General features: G+C 68.0%; 2 protein-coding genes and 1 long non-coding RNA gene across 3 annotated transcripts; 2 read left to right on the forward strand and 1 right to left on the reverse strand.

The window, feature by feature from the left end:
• Positions 1–1,829: 1,829 nt before the first annotated feature.
• EPHX3 (epoxide hydrolase 3) lies at positions 1,830–10,024 on the forward strand. Its single transcript, XM_051774311.1, has 6 exons — positions 1,830–2,075; positions 3,960–4,045; positions 6,025–6,324; positions 7,131–7,338; positions 8,122–8,273; positions 9,780–10,024. Exons 1-6 carry the CDS (start codon positions 1,830–1,832, stop codon positions 9,985–9,987), a joined length of 1,200 nt encoding a protein of 399 aa, XP_051630271.1. The 3' UTR covers positions 9,988–10,024.
• On the reverse strand, positions 6,344–7,039 carry LOC127464136 (uncharacterized). Its single transcript, XR_007901185.1, has 3 exons — positions 6,951–7,039; positions 6,644–6,694; positions 6,344–6,590 (listed from the first exon to the last, which is right to left on the reverse strand). It is a non-coding gene; the product is annotated as an uncharacterized LOC127464136 (long non-coding RNA).
• Positions 10,025–17,748: 7,724 nt separating the features above from the next.
• On the forward strand, positions 17,749–23,629 carry LOC127464141 (uncharacterized). Its single transcript, XM_051774312.1, has 10 exons — positions 17,749–17,864; positions 18,509–18,585; positions 21,779–21,836; positions 21,875–21,932; positions 22,425–22,511; positions 22,592–22,611; positions 22,690–22,729; positions 23,093–23,228; positions 23,427–23,446; positions 23,527–23,629. The coding sequence occupies exons 1-10, from the start codon at positions 17,749–17,751 to the stop codon at positions 23,608–23,610; spliced, it is 696 nt and encodes a 231-aa protein (XP_051630272.1). The 3' UTR covers positions 23,611–23,629.
• The last annotated feature ends 705 nt before the right edge of the window (positions 23,630–24,334 follow it).

Below are 24,334 nucleotides of genomic sequence, written 5' to 3' on the forward strand. Positions count from 1 at the left end.
CCAGGGGCAGGGACCCCCTCCATGTCAGGACCCCCCAGTGACAGGGACCCCCCGTGTGGGGACCCCCTGTTCTGGGACCCCTCAGTGACAGGGACAGCTCGTTATGGGACCCCCCTGGTGACAAGGGATCCCTCCAGGGAAACGGGGTCACTCCGTGAGGTGGCACCTCAGGGACAGGCCGTGCCAGGGCCAGTGCCACCCGGGTGGTGACACTGTCAGTGCCACCTTGGTATTGGTGTCGGTGCCACCCCAGTGTTGGTGTCGGTGCCACCCCGGTGTTGGTGTCGGTGCCACCCGGGTGGTGACACTGTCAGTGCCACCCCGGTGTTGGTGTCGGTGCCACCCGGGTGGTGACACTGTCAGTGCCACCTTGGTATTGGTGTCGGTGCCACCCCAGTGTTGGTGTCAGTGCCACCCCGGTGTTGGTGTCGGTACCACCCTGGTGGTGACAGTGTCAGTGCCACCCCCCCCCCGGTGTTGGTGTCGGTGCCACCCGGGTGGTGACAGTGTCGGTGCCACCCCGGTGTTGGTGTCGGTGCCACCCCGGTGTTGGTGTCGGTGCCACCCCGGTGGTGACAGTGTCGGTGCCACCCCGGTGTTGGTGTCGGTGCCACCCCGGTGGTGACAGTGTCGGTGCCACCCCGGTGTTGGTGTCGGTGCCACCCGGGTGGTGACAGTGTCGGTGCCACCCCAGTGTTGGTGTCGGTGCCACCCGGGTGGTGACAGTGTCGGTGCCACCCCGGTGTTGGTGTCGGTGCCACCCCGGTGTTGGTGTCGGTGCCACCCGGGCGGTGCCACCCGGGAAATAGGGCAGGTGGTGACACACCCCGGGACGGGCCGTGGTGGCAACAAATGGGGACACAGTGAGGGTGGTGGGGACAGTGGGGGCCATGGGGACACCGTGGGGACAGTGGGGACACCGTGGGGACAGTGGGGACAGTGGGGACACCGTGGGGGTGGTGGGGACATCGTGGGGACACAGTGGGGACAGTGGGGACAGTGTGGGGACAATGGGGACACCGTGGGGGTGGTGGGGACAGTGGGGGCCACGGGGACACAGTGGGGACAGTGGGGGCCACGGGGACACCGTGGGGACAGTGGGGACACCGTGGGGGTGGTGGGGACAGTGGGGACACCCCGGGGACAGTGGGGACATTGCAGGGGTGGTGGCAACAATGGGGACAATGGGGACAGTGTCCCCCCTGCCCTCCCAGGTCCCCCCGTGCTGCTGTCCCTGTGTCCCCTCCTCTCCCCTCATGTCCCTCCGTGTCCCCCCAGGTGACTCTGTGTCCCCTGATGTCCCCTCCTGGCCCCCCCTGTCCCCTGATGTCCCCCCTGTCCCCGCAGGTCCCCGATGCTGCTGTCCCTCTGTCCCCTCCTGTCCCCTCCTGTCCCCTCCTGTCCCCTGATGTCCCCCCTGTCCCCTCCTGTCCCCTCATGTCCCCCTGTCCCCGCAGGTCCCCGATGCTTCTGTTCCCTCCTCCTGGCCCCTCCTGTCCCCTCCTGTCCCCTGATGTCCCCCCCTGTCCCCTGATGTCCCCCCTGTCCCCCCCTGTCCCCTGATGTCCCCCTGTCCCCGCAGGTCCCCGATGCTGCTGTCCCTCTGTCCCCTCCTGTCCCCTCCTGTCCCCTCCTGTCCCCTCATGTCCCCCTGTCCCCTGATGTCCCCCCTGTCCCCCCCTGTCCCCTGATGTCCCCCCTGTCCCCGCAGGTCCCCGATGCTGCTGTCCCTCTGTCCCCTCCTGTCCCCTCCTGTCCCCCCCTGTCCCCTGATGTCCCCCCCTGTCCCCCCCTGTCCCCTGATGTCCCCCTGTCCCCGCAGGTCCCCGATGCTGCTGTCCCTCTGTTCCCTCCTCCTGGCCCCCACGCGGCTCCTGCTGGCCCTGCGGGGTTTGGTGGCCCGGGCGGGGGTGGCGGTGGCCGCGGTGGCCGCGGGGGTGGCCTACGGGCTGTGGGGGGTGGGGGTCCTGCTGCGCCGGGGACCCCGAGGGACGTTCCGGTGGCCGGTGAGGGACAGACCCCCCCCCGGGCTGGCCGATGGCACCTTCGGGGACCACCGGTACCTGCGGCTCCAGGTGGGGCACGGGGGGGGTCCGGGGGGGGCTTCGGGGGGTCTTGAAGGGCTTTGGGGGGAGCCTGAGGGGCTTTGGGGGGCTTTTGGGGGGTCCTGGGGGTGACTTGAGAGGGTTCTGGGCGGGCCTGAGGGGGCTTTGGGGGGTCCTGAGGGGCTTTGAGGGGTCCTAAGGGTGACTTGAAGGCGTTTTGGGGGATCCGGGGGGGGCTTTGGGGGGTCCTGAGGGGCTTTGGGGGGCTTTTGGGGGGTCCTGGGGGTGACTTCAGAGGGTTCTGGGGGGTCCTGAGGGGGCTTTGGGGGGTCTGAGGGAGATCTGGGGGGGCTTTTGGGGGGATCTGGGGGGCTTCTGGGGGGTCCTGAGGGTGACTTGAGAGGGTTCTGGGGGGCTTTGGGGGGTCCTGAGGGGCTTCTTGGGAGGTCCTGAGTGGCTTCTGAGGGGTGCGTGGGGAATCTGGGGGGCTTTTGGGGGGTCCTGAGAGTGACTTGAGAGGGTTCTGGGGGGTCCTGAGGGGGCTTTGGGGGGTCCTGAGGGTGACTTGAGGACATTTTTGGGGGTACTTGGGGGGGCTTTGGGGAGTTCTGAAGGGCTTTGGGGGGTCATGGGGGTGACATAAGAGGGTTCTGGGGGGTCCTGAGGGGCTTTGAGGAGTCCTAAGGGTGACTTGAAGGCGTTTTGGGGGGTCCTGGGGGGGCTTTGAGGGGTCCTGAGGGTGACTTCAGAGGGTTCTGGGGGGTACTGAGGGGCTTTGGGGGGTCCTGAGGGTGACTTGAGAGGGTTCTGAGGGGGCTTTGGGGGGTCTTGAAGGGCTTTGGGGGGTCCTGAGGGGTTTTGGGGAGCTTTTGGTGGGTCCTGAGGGTGACTTGAGAGGGTTCTGGGGGGTCCTGAGGGGGCTTTGGGGGGTCCTGAGGGTGACTTGAGAAGGTTCTAGAGGGGTTTTGGGGGGTCCTGAAAGGCTTTGGGGGTCCTGAGGGTGACTTGAGAGGGTTCTGGGGGGTCCTGAAAGGCTTTGGGGGTCCTGAGTGGCTTCTGGGGGGTGGGGGGGGATCAGGGGGGCTTTTGGCGGGTCCTGAGAGTGACTTGAGAGGGTTCTGGGGGGTCCTGGGGGGGCTTTGGGGGGGTCCTGAGGGGCTTCTTGGGGGTCCTGAGGGGCTCTGGGGGGGTCCTGAGCGTGACTTGAGGGCATTTTCAGGGATCCTGGGGGGATTTTGGGGGGGTCTTGAGGGGCTTTCAGGAGCCTGGGGGGACTTTGGGGGGTCTTGAGGGGCTTTCAGGGATCCTGGGGGGATTTTGGGGGGTCCTGAGGGGGTCTGGGGGGTCCTGAGGGGGACTTGAGAGGGTTCTGGGGGGTCCGGGGGGGGCTTTGGGGGGCTTTTGGGGAAATTGGGGGGCTGGGGGGGGGACTTGGGGGTGTTTGGGGGGGGGCTGGGGGGGCACCGAGGAAATTGGGGGGCTGGGAGGGGAACTTGGGGGTGTTTTGGGGGCCAAGGGGGGCGTCAGAGAAATTGGGGGCTGGGGGGGAACTTGGGGGTGTTTTGGGGGGGCTGGGGGGGCACCAGAGAAATTGGGGGGCTGGGGGGGGGACTTGGGGGTGTTTTGGGGGCCAAGGGGGGCTGGGGGGGCACCGAGGAAATTGGGGGGCTGGGGGGGGACTTGGGGTGTTTTGGGGGGGCTGGGGGGGCACCGGGGAAATTGGGGGGCTGGGGAGGGGACTTGGGGGTGTTTTGGGGGGTTTGGGGGCTGGGGGGGCATCAGAGAAATTGGGGGGCTGGGGGGGGGACTTGGGGTTCCACGGGGACGAGGGGGGGGTTCTGGGTGTGGGGGGGGGGGTTAATTCGGGTGTGGGGGCACCTCAGACCCCCCCCTCACCTTCCCGTGCCCCCCCAGGACTCGGGGCTGCGCCTCCACTACGTCACCCGCGGCCCCCCCGGGGCCCCCCTGGTGCTGCTGCTGCACGGCTTCCCCCAGAACTGGTGGGTGACCCCCCGGGGGGGGCACTGGGGGCACCCCGGGGTCACCCAGGGGTCACTGAGGGCACCCAGGGGTCATTCTGGTCACTTTGGGGTCACTCTGGTCACCCCGGGGTCACCACGGCCCCCCTGGTGCTGCTGCACGGATTCCCCCAGAACTGGTGGGTGACAGACCAGGGGGGGGCACTGGGGGCACCCTGGGGTCACCCAGGGGTCACTCAGGTCACCCAGGGGTCACTCAGGGGTCACTGATGTCACCCAGGGGTCACTCTGGTCACCCTGGTGCTGCTGCACGGCTTCCCCCAGAACTGGTGGGTGGCACCCCGGGGGGGCACTGGGGGCACTCTGGGGTCACCCTGGGGTCACCCAGGGGTCACTCTGGTCACTCTGGGGTCACCACGGCCCCCTGGTGCTGCTGCTGCCACGGCTTCCCCCAGAACTGGTGGGTGGCACCCCGGGGGGGCACTGGGGGCACTCTGGGGTCACTGAGGGCACCCAGGGTCATCCCGGGGTCACTGAGGGCACCCAGGGGTCACTGAGGGCACCCAGGGGTCACTCTGGTCACTCTGGGGTCACCACGGCCCCCCCTGGTGCTGCTGCTGCACGCTTCCCCCCAGAACTGGTGGGTGACACCCCGGGGGGGGCACTGGAGGCACCACAGGGTCACTGAGGGTCACCCTGGGGTCACTGAGGGCACCTCGGGGTCACCACGGTCACCCAGGGGTCACTGAGGGCACCCCGGGGTCACCACGTCCCCCCTGGTGCTGGTGGGTGCCACTCCAGGGGGGGGGCACTGGGGGCACCACGGTCAGCATGGGGTCACTGAGGGTCACCCTGGGGTCACCACGGTCACCCAGGGGTCACTCAGGGGTCACTGATGTCACCCAGGGGTCACTCTGGTCACCCCGGGGTCACCACGGCCCCCCTGGTGCTGGTGGGTGCCACCCCAGGGGGGGGCACTGGGGGCACCACGGGGGCACCACGGTCACCATGAGGTCACCACGGTCACCCAGGGGTCACCCAGGGCTCACTGAGGTCACCCTGGGGTCACCACGGTCACTATGGGGTCACTGAGGGTCACCCTGGGGGCACCGAGGTCACCCTGGTCAATCTGGTCTCCCTGGTGTCACCATGGGTCACCCTGGTCACTCAGGGGTCACCATGGTCACTCTGGTGTCACCCCAGTGACCCCATGGTCACCCTGGTGACCCCGTGGTGCCCCTGGTGTCCCCCTGGTGACCCCGTGGTGCCCCTGGTGACCCCTGGTCCCCCTGGTGCCCCCTGGTGACCCCGTGGTGCCCCTGGTGACCCCCTGGACGCCCTGGTGTCCCCCCAGTGACCCCGTGGTGTCCCTCAGGTTCTGCTGGCGGCACCTGATGCAGGAGCTGAGCGGAAGGTTCCGGGTGGTGGCCCTGGTCACTCTGGTCACCCTGGTGACCCTGTGGTGCCCCCTGTAACCCCGTGGTGCCCCAGGTGACCCCGTGGTGCCCCCAGTGACCCCGTTGGTGTCCCTCAGGTTCTGCTGGCGGCACCTGATGCAGGAGCTGAGCGGAAGGTTCCGGGTGGTGGCCCTGGTCACTCAGGGGTCACTCTGGTCACCCTGGTGACCCCGTGGTGCCCCCTGTGACCCCATGGTGCCCCTGGTGACCCCCTGGTCCCCCTGGTGTCCCCCTGGTGACCCCGTGGTGTCCCTCAGGTTCTGCTGGTAGCACCTGATGCAGGAGCTGAGCTCCGGGTTCTGGGGGGTGGCCCTGGTCACTCTGGTCCCCCTGGTCACCCCATGGTGTCCCTGGTGCCCCTGGTGTCCCGCTGGTGACCCCGGTGACCCCATGGTGTCCCTCAGGTTCTGCTGGCGGCACCTGATGCAGGAGCTGAGCGGAAGGTTCCGGGTGGTGGCCCTGGTCACTCTGGTCACTCAGGGGTCACTCTGGGGTCACTCTGGTCACTCTGGTCACCCCGGTGACCCCGTTGGTGTCCCTCAGGTTCTGCTGGCGGCACCTGATGCAGGAGCTGAGCGGAAGGTTCCGGGTGGTGGCCCTGGACCTGCGCGGCTGCGGCGCCTCGGACAAGCCGCCGGGCAGGGCCAGTTACCGGCTGGAGCTGCTGCTGGGGGACGTGTGCCAGGTCATCGAGGCCCTGGGGACGCCCCCGGGCCACCCCCGCTGTGTCCTGGTGGGGCACGACTGGGGCGGGGTCCTGGCCTGGGAGGTGGCCGCGCGCCGGCCCGACCTGGTGGAGAAGCTGGTGGTGATGGACGCCCCCTCAGCGCGGCGCCATGGCGGGTCAGGGGGCACCGGGGGCACGGGGGGGGGGACGGGGGGGCACGGGGGGGGCACCGGGGGGGGCACAGGGGTCACGGCTGGAGGTGCCATCGCGGTGACGTCGGTGACGTTGGGCGTGGGCGAGTCATCGCGGGGCGTCTGATGGCCGAGACGTTGGGTGATGTCTCGGGGGGTCACGGGGTGGGTTGCCCTCTGTCACTGTCACTGGGTGCCCTCTGTCACTGTCACTGGGTGCCCTCTCTGATGACATTGTCATTGGGTGCCCTCTGTCATTGTCACTGGGTGCCCCCCCTGTCATGGCATTGCCATTGGGTGCCACCTCTGATGACATTGTCACTGGGTGCCCTCTGTCATTGTCACTGGGTGCCACCTCTGATGACATTGCCATTGGGTGCCATCTCTGATAACATTCCCATTGGGTGCCCTCTGTCATTGCCATTGGGTGCCAACTCTGATGACATTGTCACTGGGTGCCCCTGTCATTCTCATTGGGTGCCCTCTGTCATTGTCTTTGGGTGCCCCCTGTCATTGTCACTGGGTGCCCTCTCTGATGACACTGTCACTGGGTGCCACCTCTGTCATGGCATTGTCATTGGGTGCCCTCTGTCATTGTCATTGGGTGCCACCTCTGATGACATTGCTGTTGGGTGCCACCTTGTCACTGGTGCCACCTCTGTCACGGATGTCGGGTGTCACCCCTTAGGGCTCTGCCACCCGGTTGTGCCATTGGGTGTCACCTCACGGCCACCCCCTCCGGTGCCCCCTCTCGTGGTGGCCCCACCGTGTCGGTGACCCCGCGGTGGCCCTGCCACCCCATCCTGCCACCCCATCCCTGCCACCCCATCCCTGCCACCCATCCCTGCCACCCCATCCCTGCCACCCCATCCCTGTCCCCGTCCTTGTCCCCTCCCAGATTTCACGGCCCAGCACCCGTCGCAGCTGCTCCGCTCCAGCTACATCTTCCTCTTCCAGCTGCCCTGGCTGCCCGAGCTGCTCCTGGCCCTGGCTGACTTCAGGTGAGACCCCGACCCCTGGCCCCACCCTGACCCCACCCCGGCCCCACCCCGGCCCCACCCTGACCCACCCTGACCCCACCCCGGCCCCACCCTGACCCCACCACGCCCCTGCAGCACCTCCCGCCCCGAGAAGCGTCACCCATCCTGGTGTCACCCTGGTGTCACCCTGGTGTCACCGTGGTCACCCCGTGGTCAGGGGTCACCCTGGTCACTATGATCACCCTGGTGTCACCTGGTCACTCAGGGGTCACCCTGGTGTCACCATGGTCACCCTGTGGTCACCCCATGGTCACCCTGGTCACTCAGGGGTCACCCTGGTCACTCTGGTCACTCTGGTGTCACCATGGTTACTCCATGGTCACCCTGGTCACTCAGGGGTCACCCTGGTCACTCAGGGGTCACCCTGGTGTCACCATGGTCACTCTGGTCACTCCATGGTCACCCTGGTCACTCAGGGGTCACCCTGGTCACTATGATCACCCTGGTGTCACCGTGGTCACCCTGGTCACTCAGGGGTCACCCTGGTCACTCTGGTCACCCTGGTGTCACCCTGGTGTCACCATGGTCACCCTGGTCACTATGATCACCCTGGTGTCACTGTGGTCACCCTGGTGTCTCCGTGGTGTCACCGTGGTCACGCTTGGGGATCCCCAACATCTGGGTGGACCCCATGGGGTGGTGGCACCCCAAGGTGCTGTGTGTGTCCCCCTCCCGCCCCGTTGTCCCCAATTTCGGGTCGGGGGCGGCACCCAGACCTCGTGTCCCCCCCCGGGTGGCCCCGCAGCTGGTGAGGACGTTCCTGACGGGGCGCTGGACGGGGATCCAGGACCCGGCGCGGCGGCTGACGGAGCAGGAGCTCGAGGCCTACCTGTTCGCCCTCTCCCAGCCCGGGGGGCTCAGCCCCCCCCTCCACTACTACCGCAACCTCTTCCGGTGGGTGGGGGGGGTGGGGGGCACCGGGGGGGGGGGGGCGGCCTCGGGCGGGGTGTTGTGGGGTGGGGGGTGTTGTGGGGTGGGGGCTCCCGGTTGGGTTACTGGGGTCGGTGGGACCCCACTGGGATGATCCCAGTTGGGTGCTCTTGGGTGGGGTGGTCCCAGTTGGGATGGCCCCAGTTGGGATGATCCCACTTGAGTCCTCTTGGGTTGGGTGGTCCCAGTTGGGTGCTCTTGGGTTGGGTGGTCCCCGTTGGATGCTCTTGGGTGGGGTGGTCCCAGTTGGGTGGTCCCAGTTGGGATGATCCCAGTTGGGTGCCCTTGGGTTGGGATGATCCCACTTGAGTCCTCTTGGGTTGGGTGATCCCAGTTGGGATGGTCCCAGTTGGGTGCTCCCAGTTGGGATGATCCCAGTTGGGTGCCCTTGGGTTGGGATGATCCCACTTGAGTCCTCTTGGGTTGGGTGATCCCAGTTGGGATGGTCCCAGTTGGGTGCTCCCAGTTGGGATGATCCCAGTTGGGTGCCCTTGGGTTGGGATGACCCCAGTTTGGGTGCTCTTGGGTTGGGTGGTCCCAGTTGGGTGCTCCAGTTGGGATGATCCAGTTGGGTGCTCCCAGTTGGGATGATCCCAGTTGGGTGCCCTTGGGTTGGGTGGTCCAGTTGGGTGCTGTTGGGGTTGGGTGGTCCCAGTTGGGTGCTCTTGGGCTGGGTGGTCCAGTTGGGTGGTCCCAGTTGGGTGCTCTTGGGCTGGGTGCTCCCAGTTGGGTGCTCCCAGTTGGGTGCTCTTGGGTTGAGTGGTCCCAGTTGGGTGCTCTTGGGTTGGGGTGGTCCCCGTTGGGTGCTCTTGGGTGGGTGGTCCCAGTTGGGTGCTCTTGGGTTGGGTGGTCCCAGTTGGGTGCTCTTGGGCTGGGTGCTCCCAGTTGGTGCTCCCAGTTGGGTGCTCTTGGGTTGGGTGGTCCCAGTTGGGTGCTCTTGGCTTGGGTGGTCCCAGTTGGGTGCCCTTGGGTTGGGATGATCCCACTTGAGTCCTCTTGGGTTGGGTGGTCCCAATTGGGATGACCCAGTTGGGTGGTCCCAGTTGGGTGCTCTTGGGTTGGGATGGTCCCAGTTGGGTGCCCTTGGGTTGGGTGGTCCCAGTTGGGTGCTCTTGGGTTGGGATGGTCCCAGTTGGGTGCTCTTGGGTTGGGATGGTCCCAGTTGGGTGCCCTTGGGTTGGGATGGTCCCAGTTGGGTGCCCTTGGGTTGGGATGGTCCCAGTTGGGTGCCCTTGGGTTGGGTGGTCCCAGTTGGGTGCTCTTGGGTTGGGATGGTCCCAGTTGGGTGGTCCCAGTTTGGTGCTCTTGGGTTGAGTGCCCCCAGTTGGGTGCTCCCAGTTGGGTGCCCTTGGTTGGGTGTCCCAGTTGGGTGCTCCCAGTTGGGCGACCCCCCCCCTTTGAGGTGCCCCCACTGGGTGCCCCCAATTCCCGGGGGAGCCCCCCCTTGACCCCCGCCCCCTCCCCCCCCAGGGACACCCCGATCCCGCGGGAGCCGCCCCCGCCCCCCACGCTGCTGCTCTGGGGGTCCCGCGACGCCTTCCTGGACCCCCGCATGGGCCCCGCCCTGCTCCGCAGGCTCCGCCCCACAATCCCGGCTCCGCCTCCTGCCCGGCGCCAGCCATTGGCTGCCCGAGGAGCGGCCACGCCCCCTGGCCCAGCTGATTGGGCCAGTTCCTAGGCGGGGGCCCCCCTGGACTCGTAGCCACGCCCTGCGGGGGGGGGGGAATCGACCAATGGGGAGGGGCGGGGGGGGAGGGGCTTGAGGGGGGGAGGAGCCCGAAATGGGGGGGGGACCCTTGGTGGGTGGTGGGAACCCCCCCGACATCTGGGGGGGGATTGGGGGGGGGGGGAGACCCCGAAATTGGGGGGGAGGACCCCAACATCTGGGTGGGACCCCCAACATCTGGGTGGGGACCCCAAAAGTGGGGAGGGACCCCCAACATCTGGGTGGGACCCCCAACGTCTGGAGAGGGCCCCAAACATCTGGAGAGGAACCCAACATCTGGAGAGGGACCCCAACATCTGGAGAGGGCCCAAACATCTGGAGAGGGACCCCAATATCTGGAGAGGGCCTCAAACATCTGGAGAGGGACCCCAACACCTGGAGAGGGACCCAACATCTGGAGAGGGATCTCAACACCTGGAGAGGAACCCAACATCTGGAGAGGGCCTGCAACATCTGGAGAGGGACCCAACATCTGGAGAGGAACCCAACATCTGGAGAGGGACCCAACATCTGGAGAGGGCCCCAAACATCTGACGAGCCTGCGGGGGAGTGTGGAGGATGACAAAACATCTGGACAAGGCCTCAACATCTGGAGAGTGACCCGACATCTGGGTGGAGACCCCCAACATCTGGGTGGGGACCCCCAACATCTGGGTGGGGGGCCCCGATGTCTGGCTGGAGGCCCCCAAAAGTCCGGGCGAGGATCCAACATCTGGATGAGGACCTTGGTCATTGGGGGAGGGACCCCAACATCTGGAGAGGGACCCCAATATCAGGGGAGGGACCCCAACATCTGCAGAGGGACCCCAACATCTGGATGAGGCCTCTGATGGCGCCTGGGGAACCCCCAAAACATCTGGGCAAGGCCCTCAACATCTGGACAGTGACCCCACATCCTGGGTGGGGGGGAAACCCCCAACATCTGGATTGTGACACCGGGGTGGGGACCCCCCAACATCTGGGGGGGTGGGGACCCCTCACCCCAACATCTGGAGGGGTGTGTGACCCCAAACATCTGTATGGGGACCCCCCCAACATCTGGGGGGGTGGAGACCCCCCTCATGTCCGGGTGGGGACCCCCCCCTCAACATCTGGACTGTGAAAGTGGGGTGGGGACCCCCCACTCCAACATCTGGGGGGGTGGAGCCCCCAAACATCTGGATGGGGAGCCCCCCCCAACATCTGGGGGGGCGGAGCCCCCAATAAAGGTGGTGTCACACAACGGGGGGGTGACATTGGGGGGCTGGGGGGGGAGGGGAGGGGGATTTGGGGGCGGGGGAAATTTGGGTGCTGGGGGGGGGGAAGGGAGGGTGAGGGAGGAGTCCTTGGTGGGGGTTGGGGGGGTGTGGTAATATTTGGGTGCTGAGGGGGGAGGGGGGAGGGGAATTTGGGTGCTGGGGTGGTCTTGGTGGGGGGAATTTGGGGTGCTGAGGGGGGAGGGTGGGGGGAAACTTGGGTGCTGGGGGGTCTTGGTGGGGAGAATTTGGGTGCTGGGGGGGGAATTTGGGTGCTGGGGGGGAATTTGGGTGTGGGGGGGGTCTTGGTGGGGGGAATTTGGGTGCTGGGGGGGAATTTGGGTGCTGGGGGGTCTTGGTGGGGGGAATTTGGGCGCTGAGGGAGGTGGGTGAGGGGAATTTGGGTGCTGGGGGGGGAATTTGGGTGCTATGGGGGGGGCAATTTCGGTGCTGGGGGGGGAATTTGGGTGCTGGGGGGGTTCTTGGTGGGGGGAATTTGGGTGCTGGGGGGGAATTTGGGTGCTGGGGGGGGAATTTGGGTGCTGGGGGGTCTTGGTGGGGAGAATTTGGGTGCTGGGGGAAATTTGGGTGCGGGGGGGGGTCTTGGTGGGGGGAATTTGGGCGCTGAGGGAGGTGGGTGAGGGGAATTTGGGTGCTGGGGGGGGAAGGGAGGGTGAGGGGGGGAGTCCTTGGTGGGGGTTGGGGGGGTGTGGAGATATTTGAGTGCTGGGGGAGGGGAAGGGAGAGTGGAGGAATTTGGGTGCTGGGGGGGGAATTTGGGGTGCTGGGGGGGAATTTGGGTGCTGGGGGGGGGGAATTTGGGGTGCTGGGGGGGAATTTGGGTGCTGGGGGGAGATGGGGAGGGAATTTGGGGTGCTGGGGGGGGATTTGAGTGCCTGAGGGGGGAGGGGGCAAGGGAGGAATTTGGGTGCTGGGGAGGGGGAATTTGGGGTGCGGGGGGGAGATGGGGGGGCAATTTCGGTGCTGGGGGGGGAATTTGGGGTGCCGGGGGGGTGAGGGAGGGTGGGGGAATTTGGGTGCTGGGGGGAGGAATTGGGTGTGGGGGGGAGATGGGAGGGAATTTGGGTGCTGGGGGGGGAATTTGGGTGCTGGGGGGGAATTTGGGTGCTGGGGGGGAATGGGGGGGCAATTTCGGTGCTGGGGGGGCAATTTGGGTGCTGGGGGTGTCTTGGCGGGGGTAATTTGGGTGTTGGGGGGAGAGGAGGGTGGGGGGAATTTGGGTGCTGGGGGAGGGGAGGAATTTGGGTGCTGGGGGGGGAGGGGAGGAATTTGGGTGCTGGGGGAGGGGAGGAATTTGGGTGCCCCCCCTCCCCTCCCCCCCCCCGTGCCCGTTAAGCCTCTTAAGGGGCCGCGGCGGCTCCAGCCGGTGCCGGGGATTAACGGGGGGGGGGAGGGGAGGGGGGGAAGGGGGGCCCCGTCCGCCCGTGCTGCCCCTCCCCCACCCCACCCCACCCCCGCGGCCCAGCGGGCCCCTCCCCCCATCCCAGTTTAACCAGTTCAACCGGCCCAACTGGGAGCGGGACGGGGGGGGAGGGGCAGGGCACACCCCCGCGCCCCTCCCCCACCCACGGGGGGCCCCCTCCCCGCCCCCTCCCCCCCCCCCCCCCCCCCCCCCCCCCTCCTGCCCCGGCCTGGCCCTTTTTTTGGGGATTGTGTCACCCAAAGGGGGGGGTCCCCCAGCTCTGCTGCCCCTCCCCCTCCGTGTGTCCCCCCACTGTCCCCACCGTGTCACCCCCCGGTGTCCCCCCCTCAGTGTCCCCCCCAGTGTCCCCCACCCCTGTCACCCCCAGTGTCCCCTCCGTGTCCCCACGGTGTCCCCCCCTCAGTGTCCCCCCCAGTGTCCCCACCCCTGTCACCCCCAGTGTCCCCTCAGTGTCCCCACGGTGTCACCCCCGGTGTCCTCCCCCAGTGTCCCCCTCCATGGCCCCACCCCTGTCACCCCCATGTCCCTTCCCATGTCCCCAAGTCCCCTCCATGTCCCCACGGTTGTCACTCCCGTGTACCCTCCATGTCACTCCCATGTCCCCCAAGTCCCCTCCGTGTCCCCACGGTGTCACCCCCGGTGTGTCCCCCCCAGTGTCCCCACCCCTGTCACCCCCAGTGTCCCCTCCGTGTCCCCACGGTGGCACTCCCGGTGTCCCCCCCCCAGTGTCCCCTCCATGGCCCCACTCCTGTCACCCCCCATGTCCCTTCCCATGTCCCCAAGTCCCCTCCATGTCCCCACGGTGTCACCCCCGGTGTCCCCCCCCCCCGTCCCCTCCATGGCCCCACCCCTGTCACCCCAGTGTCCCTTCCCGTTGTCCCCGTGTCCCCCTCCATGGCCCCACAGCATCACCCCCAGTGTCCCCATGGCCCTTCCATGGCCCCACCCCTGTCACCCCCATGTCCCTTCCCATGTCCCCAAGTCCCCCTCCATGTCCCCACGGTTGTCACCCCCCAGTGTCCCCCCCCAGTGTCACCTCCATGGCCCCACCCCTGTCACCCCCAGTGTCCCCTCTGTGTCCCCACAGCATCACCCCAGTGTCCCCGTGGCCCCTCCATGGCCCCACTCCTGTCACCCCCATGTCCCTTCCCGTGTCCCCAAGTCCCCTCCATGTCCCCATGTTCCTTCTCGTGTCCCCTCCGTGTCCCCACAGTGTCACTCCCGTGTCCCCTCCATGTCCCCACCCCTGTCCCTCCCATGTCCCCAAGTCCCCCCCATGTCCCCACGGTGTCACTCCCATGTCCCCTCCATGTCCCCCCCCCTCACTCCCATGTCCTCATGTCCCCTCCATGTCCCCTCCACGTCCCTCTGATGTCCCCATGTCACTCCCATGTCCCCGTGTCCCCTCCATGTCCCCATCCCTGGCACTCCCATGTCCCCAAGTCCCCTCCCTGTCCTCCCCGTGTCCCTCTCGTGTCCCCATGTCCCTTCCCGTGTCCCCTCCATGTCCCCACCGTGTCACTCTCATGTCCCCATGTCCCCTCCATGTCCCCACCATGTCCCTCTCGTGTCCCCGTGTCCCCTCCGTGGCCCCACCCCTGTCACTCCCGTGTCCCCCCCCGTGTCCCACTGTGTCACTTCCCTGTCCCCTCCATGTCCCCACCAATGCAACCCTGTCCCCTCCATGTCCCCAACCCTGTTCCTCCTGTGTCCCCTCCATGTCCCCTCCATGTCCCAACCCTCCATGTCCCTCCCGTGTCCCCTCCTGTGTCACTTCCCTGTCCCCATCCCTGTCCCTCCTGTGTCCCCTCCATGTCCCCTCTGTCCCTCCATCCCTCCCATGTCCCCTCCTGTCCCCTCCCATGTCCCCTCTGTCCCTCCATCCTTTCTGTCCCTCCCATGTCCCCTCTGTTCCCTCCTGTCCCCTCCCTGTCCCTCCCATGTCCCCTCTGTCCCCCTCCCTGTCCCCTCCTGTCCCCTCCTGTCCCCTCCATGTCCCCATCCCTGTCCCTCCATCCCTCCCATGTCCCCTCTGTCCCTCCATCCCTCCTGTCCCCTCCTGTCCCCTCCCTGTCCCTCCATCCCTCCATGTCCCTCCTGTCCCCCTCCTGTCCCTCCCATGTCCCCTCCATGTCCCCTCCCTGTCTCTGCCGTGTCCCCCGTGTGTCCCCCTGTCCCCCCGGGTGTCCCCCTGTCCCCCGGGTGTCCCCCCTGCCGTGCCCCCCGTCCCCGCCGTGTCCCTGCCGTGTCCCCCCCGTGTTCCCCCCCCCGTGTCCCGTGTCGGTCCCCGCGTTGCCATGGACACGGCGGAAAATAGGGCACAGGGAGGGGCCGGGGGGACACGGACACGGGACACGGACACAGGGACACGGGGAACATGGACACAGGGACACGGACCACAGGGACATGGGGACATGGGGACACGGACACAGGGACACGGACACGGACACAGGGACATGGACATGGGGACATGGGGACATGGGGGACACGGACACGGGACAGGGACACAGGGACACAGACACAGGGACCACGGACACAGGGGACATGGGGACATGGGGACATGGACACGGACACAGGGACATGGGACATGGACACGGACACAGGGACACGGACATGGGGACATGGACACGGACACAGGGACATGGACACAGGACATGGGGACATGGGGACATGGAGAGGGGCCGGGGGGGACATGGACACAGGACACGGACACAGGGACATGGACACGGACACAGGAACATGGGGACATGGAGAGGGGCCAGGGGGACACGGACACGGGACACGGACACAGGGACACGGACACAGGGACACGGACACAGGGACATGGACACAGGGATATGGACATGGGGACATGGGGACACGGACATGGGGACACGGACATGGGGACATGGACACAGGGACACGGACACAGGGACATGGACATGGACATGGACACGGATACAGGGACATGGACATGGACATGGGGACATGGGGACATGGACACAGGCACAGGGACACGGCCATGGGGACATGGGGGACATGGCCACAGGGACAGGGACATGGCCATGGGGGACATGGACATGGGCACAGGGGACATGGCCACAGGGACACAGGCACAGGGGACACGGGTGACACGACCATGGGGACATGGGCACAGGGACATGGGTGACATGGCCATGGGGGACACGGGGGACAAGGGCAACAGGGCCATGGGGACACAGGGGACAAGGGCACAGGGGACACGGCCATGGGGACACAGAGGGGACACGGCCATGGGGACACGGGGACAAGGGGACAGGTGACACGGCCATGGGGACACCGAGGGGACACGGGTGACACAGAGAAGGGGACAGGGGACATGGCCATGGGGACACAGGGACATGGGGACATGGGGGACACAGACACAGGGACAAGGGGACACCGAGGGGACACGGGGAAGGGGCCAAGGGGGCAGGGACAGGGGGCCATGGGGGGGCACAGGGACCCCAGGGAGGTGCCCCCAGTACCCCCCCAGTCCTCCCAGTATTCCCAGTTCCCCCCGAGCCCCCTTTGCCCTCCAGTTCTCCCACTCTCCCCAATCCCTCCCAGTCCCCCCAGTATCCCCCAGTCCTTCCTTTACCCCCAATCCCCTTCCCAGTATTCCCAGTCTGCCCCAGTCCCCCCATTCCCAGTCTCCCCAATCCTCCCAGTTTCCCCCAGTCCTCCCAGTTCCTCCAATCCTCCCAGTATTCCCAGTCCCTCCCAATCTCCCTCATTCCTCCCAGCATTCCCAGTCCCTCCCAGTCCCCCCATTCCCAGTCTCCCCCATCCTCCCAGTTTCCCCCAGTCCTCCCAGTTCCTCCTATCCCTCCCAGTATTCCCCAGTCCCCCCCATCCCTCCCAGCATTCCCAGTCCTCCCAATCCTCCCCATCCCTCCCAGTCCTCCTCGTCCCCCCCAGTCCTCCCCATCCCTCCCAGCATTCCCAGTCCCTCCCAGTCCCTCCATTCCCGGTCCCTCCCAGTCCCCCCATTCCCAGTCCCTCCCATCCCTCCCAGTATTCCCAGTCCCTCCCAATCTCCCTCATTCCTCCCAGCATTCCCCAGTCCCTCCCAGTCCCTCCCAGTCCCCTCATTCCCAGTCTCTCCAATCCCTCCCAGTATTCCCAGTCCTCCTCATCCCTCCCAGCATTCCCAGTCTCCCCATTCCCAGTCCCTCCCATCCCTCCCAGCATTCCAGTCCCTCCCAGTCCCCCCCATTCCCAATCCCTCCCCATCCCTCCCAGTATTCCCAATATCCCCCTTCCCAGCCCCGCCCCTTCCCGCGACTGGGGAAAGAGTGGGCGTGGCCCTCTCCCCCCCCACGTGACCGCAGGTGCGCCCCGCCCCCCTCCCCCTCCCCTCCCCTCACCTGCCGCCAGCGCCGCGCCCGGAACCTCCCGAACCCCTCCGGAACCACCCGAACCCCCCACCCGAACCCACCCCGAACCCACCCGAACCCACCCGAACCCGAACCCACCCGAAGGGGAGCCGAGCGCGGCCGAACCGGGGGCCGAGCCCGAACCCACCCGAAGCGGAGCCGAGCGCGGCCGAACCTCGCCCGCCCGAAGCGGCGCCGAAACCGCCCGAAGCGGAGCCGAACCGGGGGCCGAGCCCGAACCCACCCGAACCCACCCGAAGCGGAGCCGAGCGCGGCCCGAACCTCGCCCGCCCGAAGCGGCGCCGAAACCGCCCGAGCGCGGCCGAACGGGGGCCGAGCCCGAACCCCCCACCCGAACCCACCCGAAGCGGAGCCGAGCGCGGCCGAACCGGGGGCCGAACCCGAACCCACCCGAACCCACCCGAAGCGGAGCCGAGCGCGGCCGAACCTCGCCCGAAGCGGCGCCGAAACCTGCCGAGCGCGGCCGAACCGGGGGCCGAGCCCTCCCCGCCGCCGCCGCCGCCGCCGCCGCCGCCGGGTCCCTCCGCCCGCCCGCCCGTTCCCGGGGGGGGGGTCTCGGGGGAGGGGGGGGGGGTTTCCTCCCGCGGTGGCGGCGCCCCCGGGATGGTGGCGGCCCCCCCCCGCCGCCGCCGCCGCCATGCGCCGGGGGTTCCTGGTGCCCGAGATCCGCCCGCTCGAACCAGTACGACGGGGCTCGGGCTCGGAGCGCTGCCAGCCTGGCCTGGGCCATCGCCACCGGCTACGGCGGCGCCGGTAAGACCGGGGTGAGGGGACGGGGGGTGGGGGGGGGGAGATGATGGGGGTGAGGGGGGGGGTTTTGGGAGGGGGTGGGGGGGTGTTCTGGGATGAGGAGGGGTCGTTCTGGGATACGGGGGCCTGGGGGGCGAAGGGGAGGGGTGTTCTCGGTACCCGGGGGGGTTCCCGGTGTACCGGAGGGGGGGATCAGGTGTCTCCTTTATTAATTAACCGGGGGGGATGCGGTTAATGGGGCGGGGGATGCTCCGTTGCGAAGGGGAGGGGTCTCGCTACCGGGGAAGGGTCTCGGTACCGGGGAGGGGATCCCGGTACCGAGGAGGGTTTCCCGGTACCGGAGGGGGTGTCTCGGTACCGGGAGGGGTTCCCGGTGTACCGGAGGGGGGGATCAGGTGGCCGGGACCGGGGGGATGCGGTTAATGGGGCAGGGGGATGCTCTATAGCCAAGGGGAGGGGTCTCGGTACCAGGGAAGGGTCTCGGTACCGGGGAGGGGATCCCGGTGCTGAGGAGGGGTTTCCCGGTACCGGAGGGGGTGTCTCGGTACCGGGAGGGGTTCCCGGTGTACCGGAGGGGGGGGATCAGGTGTCTCCTTTCTTAATTAACCGGGGGGGATGCGGTTAATGGGGCGGGGGATGCTCCGTAGTCAAGGGGAGGGGTCTCGGTACCGGGGAAGGAGGTTCCGATACGGGGAGGGGATCCCGGTACCGGAGGGGTGTCTCGGTACCGGGAGGGGTTCCCGATGTACCGGGGGGTGATGGTCGGTGTCCGGTACCGGGGGGATGCGGTTAATGGGGCGGGGGATGCTCCGTAGTCAAGAGGTGGGGTCTCGGTACTGTGGGGGGGGATCCCGGTACCGAGGAGGGTTTCCCGGTACCGGAGGGGATGTCTCGGTACCGGGAGGGGTTCCCGGTGTACCGGAGGGGGGGATCAGGTGTCTCCTTTCTTAATTAACCGGGGGGATGCGGTTAATGGGGCGGGGGATGCTCCGTGAGGTGGGGAGGGGTCTCGGTACCGGCTGGGGGGGATGTCCCGGTACTTGGGGGGGGGGGTCCCGGTACCGGGCAGGTCCCGGTTTACCGGGGGGGGGACGACTGAGGTGTCCGGTACTGGTGGGGTTCCGTTTATTGGGGGGTGGGGGATGCTCCGTACCGGGAGGGGTTATCCCGGTACCGAGGGGGGGTCCCGGTACCGAGGGGGGGTCCCGGTACCGAGGGGGGTCCTGGTAATGAGGGGGGTGGTCCCGGTACCGAGGGGTGGTCCTGGTACCGTGTGGGGGGGTCCCGGTCCCGGTGGGATGCGGTTCATAGGGGTGGGGGATGCTCCGGTGGGTGGGGGGGGCGATGCCGGTACCGGGGGGGGGTCCCGGTACTGTGGGGGGGGGTCCCGGTCCCGGTGGGATGCGGTTCATGGGGGTGGGGGATGCTCCGGTTGGGGGGTCGGTGCCGGTACCGGGGGGGGGGTCCCCGGTACTGAGGGGGTGTCCCGGTATCGAGGGGGGGTCCCGGTCCCGGTGGGATGCGGTTCCTGGGGGTGGGGGATGCTCCGGCTGTGGGGGGGCGATGCCGGTACCGTGGGGGGGGTCCTGGTACTGAGGGGGGGGTCCCGGTCCCGAGGGGGGTTCCCCGTACCGAGGGGGGGTCCCGGTACCGTGGGGGGGGTCCCCGTACTGAGGGGGGGGGTCCCGGTCCCGGTGGGTTGCGGTTCATGGGGGTGGAGGATGCTCCGGTTGGGGGGGCGATGCTGGTACCGTGGGGGGGTCCTGGTACTGAGGGGGGGGTCCCGGTCCCGAGGGGGGTTCCCGGTCCCGAGGGGGGGTCCCGGTTCCGTGGGGGGGGTCCCGGTGGGATGCGGTTCCTGGGGGTGGGGGTCGCTCCGGTTTGAGGGGGGGTCGGGGGCGATGCCGGTCCCGCTCTGGGGGTCCCCAGGAGGCCATGGTGGCGGGGGGGGGGGGGGGTCTCCGGTGCAGGGCTGGGGGGGGTGTCACGGGCCCGGGGGGTGTCCCGGGGGGGGGTCTCCGGTGCCGGGGGGTCCGGAGCTTTTGTTGCAGTCTTGGGGGGGGGGGGGGGGTGTGACGTCGAGGCGTGACGTCACAGGGCGGGACCCCCGCGGCCCGGCCCCTGCGGTGCTGGGTGGGGGGGCAGCGAGGGGTCGCCCCCCCTGGGGGGCTGTTGGGGGGATCCCCCCCATGAGCCCCCCCAAAGGAGAGGGACCCCCCCCGTATTTCCCCCCCCAGGTGTTGGGGGGATCCCCCCCATTAACCCCCCAAAAGGAGAGGGACACCCCCCCCGTATTTTCCCCCCCGGGTGTTGGGGGGACCCCCATTAACCCCCTCCAGCTTTTGGGGGGGATCCCCCCCCATGTGCCCCCCCCTCAGGGTGTTGGGGACCCCCCCCTGTGCCCCCCTCCAAGTGTTGGGGGGATCCCTCCATTAACCCCCCCAAAGGAGAGGGACCCCCCCCCCCCGTATTCCCCCTCCCAAGTGTTGGGGGGACCCCCCTGTGCCCCCCCCAGGTGTTGGGGGGATTCCCCCCATGTCCCCCCCATGTTTTGGGCCCCCCCCATGTCCCCCCCAGATGTTTTGGGCCCCCCCGTGTGTCCCCCTCCATGTTTTAGACCCCCCCATGTCCCCCCCCATGTTTTGTGCCCCCCATGTCCCCCCCCATGTTTTAGACCCCCCCGTGTCTCCCCCAGATGTTTTGGGCCCCTCTGTGTCCCCCCTCCAGTTTTGGGCCCCCCCCGTGTCCCCCCCCCATGTTTTGGGGCCCCCCGTGTCCCCCCCAGATGTTTTGGGCCCCCCCATGTCCCCTCCACATGTTTGTGACCCCCCATCCCCCCCCCATGTTTTGGGCCCCCTCGTGTCCCCCCCAGATGTTTTGGCTCCCCCCATGTCTCCCCCCATGTTTTAGACCCCCCCCCATGTCCCCCCCAGATGTTTTGGGCCCCCCCATGTCCTCCCCAGATGTTTTGGGCCCCCCCCGTGTCCCCCCCCCAGTTTTGGGCCCCCCCCGTGTCCCCCCCACATGTTTTAGACCCCCCCATTTCCCCCCCAGATGTTTTGGGCCCCCCCCGTGTCCCCCCCCCAGTTTTGGGCCCCCCCATGTCCCCCCCAGATGTTTTAGACCCCCCCACGTCCCCCCCCAGATGTTTTGGGCCCCCCATGTCCCCCCCAGGTGTTTTGGGCCCCCCATGTCCCCCCCACATGTTTGGGCCCCCCCCGTGTCCCTCCCCCAGTTTTGGGCCCCCCATGTCCCTCCCCCCACATGTTTTGGGCCCCCCCGTGTCCCCCCCCAGGTGTTTTGGGCCCCCGCATGTCCCCCCCAAGAGAGGGACCCCTCATTTACCCCCCTAGGTGTTTGGGCCCCCCCCATGTCCCCCCCCATGTTTTGGGCCCCCCCCATGTCCCCCCCCAGATGTTTTGGGCCCCCCCGTGTCCCCCCCCCATGTTTTGGCCCCCCCCATGTCCCCCCCCAGATGTTTTGGCCCCCCCCGCCCCCCCCAGTAGTTCCCAGTTCTCCCAGTTCCCCCCTCCCGGGGCAAAGTCCTCCTGCCCCTCCCCTCCCCCCCCCCAGCGCCCTTTGCCCGGGGGAGGGGCCGAGGGGGGAGGGGCCGGGGGGGAGGGGAGGGCAGGGGGGGCACCCACGTGGGTGACACCCCCCGGGGGGGCTCAGCACCCATTGGGGGCTGGGGGGGGGGGGGTGAGGGGCAGATTTGGATGCTGTGGGGCAGGTGAGGATCCCCTGGGGCAGCTGTGGGTGCTGTGGGTGCTGTGGGGCAGATTTGGGTCTCATAGGGCAGGTGAGGGTCCCGTGGGGCAGGTGAGGGCCCCGAGGGTCCTGTGGGTGCTGTGGGGTAGGTGTGGGTGCCATGGGGCAGGTTTGGGTGCTGTGGGGCAGGTGAGGGTGCTGTGGGGCAGATTTGGATCCCGTGGGGCAGGTGAGGTTCCTGAGGGTCCCGTGGGTGCTGTGGGGCAGGTGTGGGTCCTGTGGGTCCTGTGGGTGCTGTGGGGCAGGTGTGGGTGCTGTGGGGCAGGTGAGGGTCCCGAGGGTCTCGTGGGTGCCGTGGGGAAGGTGAGGGTGCTCCGGGGCAGATTTGAGTCCCATGGGGCAGGTGAGGGTGCTGTGGGGCAGATTTGGGTCCCATGGGACAGGTGTGGGTCCTGTGGGTGCTGTGGGGTGGATTTGGGTCTCATAGGGCAGGTGTGGGTCCTGAGAGTCCTGTGGGTGCTGTGGGGCAGGTGTGGGTGCTGTGGGGCAGGTGAGGGTCCCGAGGGTCCCATGGGTGCCGTGGGGAAGGTGAGGGTCCCCTGGGGCAGATTTGGGTGCTCCGGGGCAGATTTGAGTCCCATGGGGCAGGTGAGGGTGCTGTGGGGCAGATTTGGGTCCCATGGGACAGGTGAGGGTGCTCCGGGGCAGATTTGGATCCCATGGGGCAGGTGTGGGTCCTGTGGGTGCTGTGGGGCAGGTGAGGGTGCTGTGGGGCAGATTTGAGTCCCATGGGGCAGGTGAGGGTCCTGTGGGGTAGGTGAGGATGCTGAGGGTCCCATGGGTGCCGTGGGGCAGGTGAGGGTGCTGTGGGGCAGATTTGGGTCTCATAGGGCAGGTGTGGATCCCAAAGGTCCTGTGGGTGCCGTGGGTGCTGTGGGACAGGTGAGGGTCCCATGGGACAGGTGTGGGTGCCATGGGGCAGGTGAGGGTCCCATGGGGCAGATTTGGGTGCTGTGGGACAGGTGAGGGTCCCGTGGGGCAGGTGAGGGTCCCGAGGGTCCCATGGGTGCTGTGGGGCAGGTGTGGGGCAGGTGAGGGTCCCGTGGGTGCTGTGGGGCAGGTGTGGGTCCCATGGGGCAGATTTGGGTGCCGTGGGGCAGGTGAAGGTCCTGTGGGGCAGATTTGGGTGCTGTGGGGCAGGTGAGGGTCCCAAGGGGCAGATTTGGGTGCTGTGGGGCAGGGGAGGGTCCCGTGGGTGCCGTGGGTACCGTGGGGCAGGTGTGGGTGCTGTGGGGCAGGTGAGGGTCCCGTGGGTGCCGTGAGGAAGGTGTGGGTGCTGTGGGGCAGGTGAGGGTCCCGTGGGTGCTGTGAGGAAGGTGTGGGTGCTGTGGGGCAGGTGAGGGTGCTGTGGGGCAGATTTGGGTGCTGTGGGTGCCGTGGGGCAGGTGTGGGTGCTGTGGGGAAGGTGTGGGTCCTGTGGGTCCCGTGGGTGCTGTGGGGCAGGTGTGGGTGCTGTGGGGCAGGTGAGGGTGCTGAGGGTCCCGTGGGTGCCGTGGGGCAGATTTGGGTGCTGTGGGGCAGGTGTGGGTCCCGAGGGTCCCGTGGGTGCTGTGGGGCAGGTGAGGGTCCCATGGGGCAGATTTGGGTGCCATGGGGCAGGTGAGGGTGCTGTGGGGCAGATTTGGGTCTCATAGGGCAGGTGTGGGTCCTGAGGGTCCTGTGGGTGCCGTGGGGCAGGTGAGGGTCCTCTGGGGCAGATTTGGGTGCTGTGGGGCAGGTGAGGGTCCCGTGGGGCAGATTTGGGTGCTGTGGGGCAGGTGAGGGTCCCCTGGGACGGGTGAGGGTCCCCTGGGGCAGATTTGGGTGCCGTGGGGCACGTGTGGGGCAGGTGAGGGTCCCATGGGTGCTGTGGGGCAGGTGAAGGCCCTGTGGGGCAGATTTGGGTGCTGTGGGGCAGGTGAGGGTCCCGTGGGACAGATTTGGGTGCTGTGGGGCAGGTGAGGGTCCCATGGGGCAGATTTGGGTGCTGCGGGGCAGGTGAGGGTCCCGTGGGGCAGGTGAGGGTCCCGAGGGTCCCATGGGTGCTGTGGGGCAGGTGTGGGGCAGGTGAGGGTCCCATGGGTGCTGTGGGACAGGTGTGGGGCAGGTGAGGGTCCCGTGGGGCAGATTTGGGTGCCGTGGGGCAGGTGAGGGTCCCGTGGGTGCCGTGGGCGGGGCACATTCCCACGCGGGCGTGGCAGGGAGTGGGTGTGGTCCCGCGTGGGCGTGGCCAGGTGACTCCACCCCTGTCCCCCTCCACCCCTCCCCCCAGGAATGTGCCCCACCCATCCCCTCCCCCACCCCCATCTGGAGGCCCAGGGGGGGGCTTTGGGGGGACAAAGGGGGGTCCCCACGACCCCTGGGGGTCCCCAGGGCTGTTGGGGGTCCTCATGAGTGTTTTTGGGGTCCCCAGGGCTGTTTTTGGGGTCCTCATGGCTGTTTTGGGGTCCCCATGGCTGTTTTGGGGTCCCCAGGGCTGTTGGGGGTCCTCATGAGTGTTTTTGGGGTCCCCAGGGCTGTTTTTGGGGTCCTCATGGCTGTTTTGGGGTCCCCATGGCTGTTGGGGGTCCTCATGACTGTTTTTGGGGTCCCCAGGGCTGTTTTTGGGGTCCTCAGGGCTATTTTTGGGGTCCCCATGGCTGTTGGGGGTCCCCACGGCCCCTGGGGGTCCCCAGGGCTGTTTTTGGGGTCCCCATGGCTGTTGGGGGTCCCCGGGACTGTTTTGG

Source organism: Manacus candei, unplaced genomic scaffold (genome assembly GCF_025592945.1).
Source record: "Manacus candei isolate 608988 ecotype Guabito, Panama unplaced genomic scaffold, ASM2559294v1 h1tg000194l, whole genome shotgun sequence".
Classification (NCBI taxonomy): Eukaryota; Metazoa; Chordata; class Aves; order Passeriformes; family Pipridae; genus Manacus; species Manacus candei.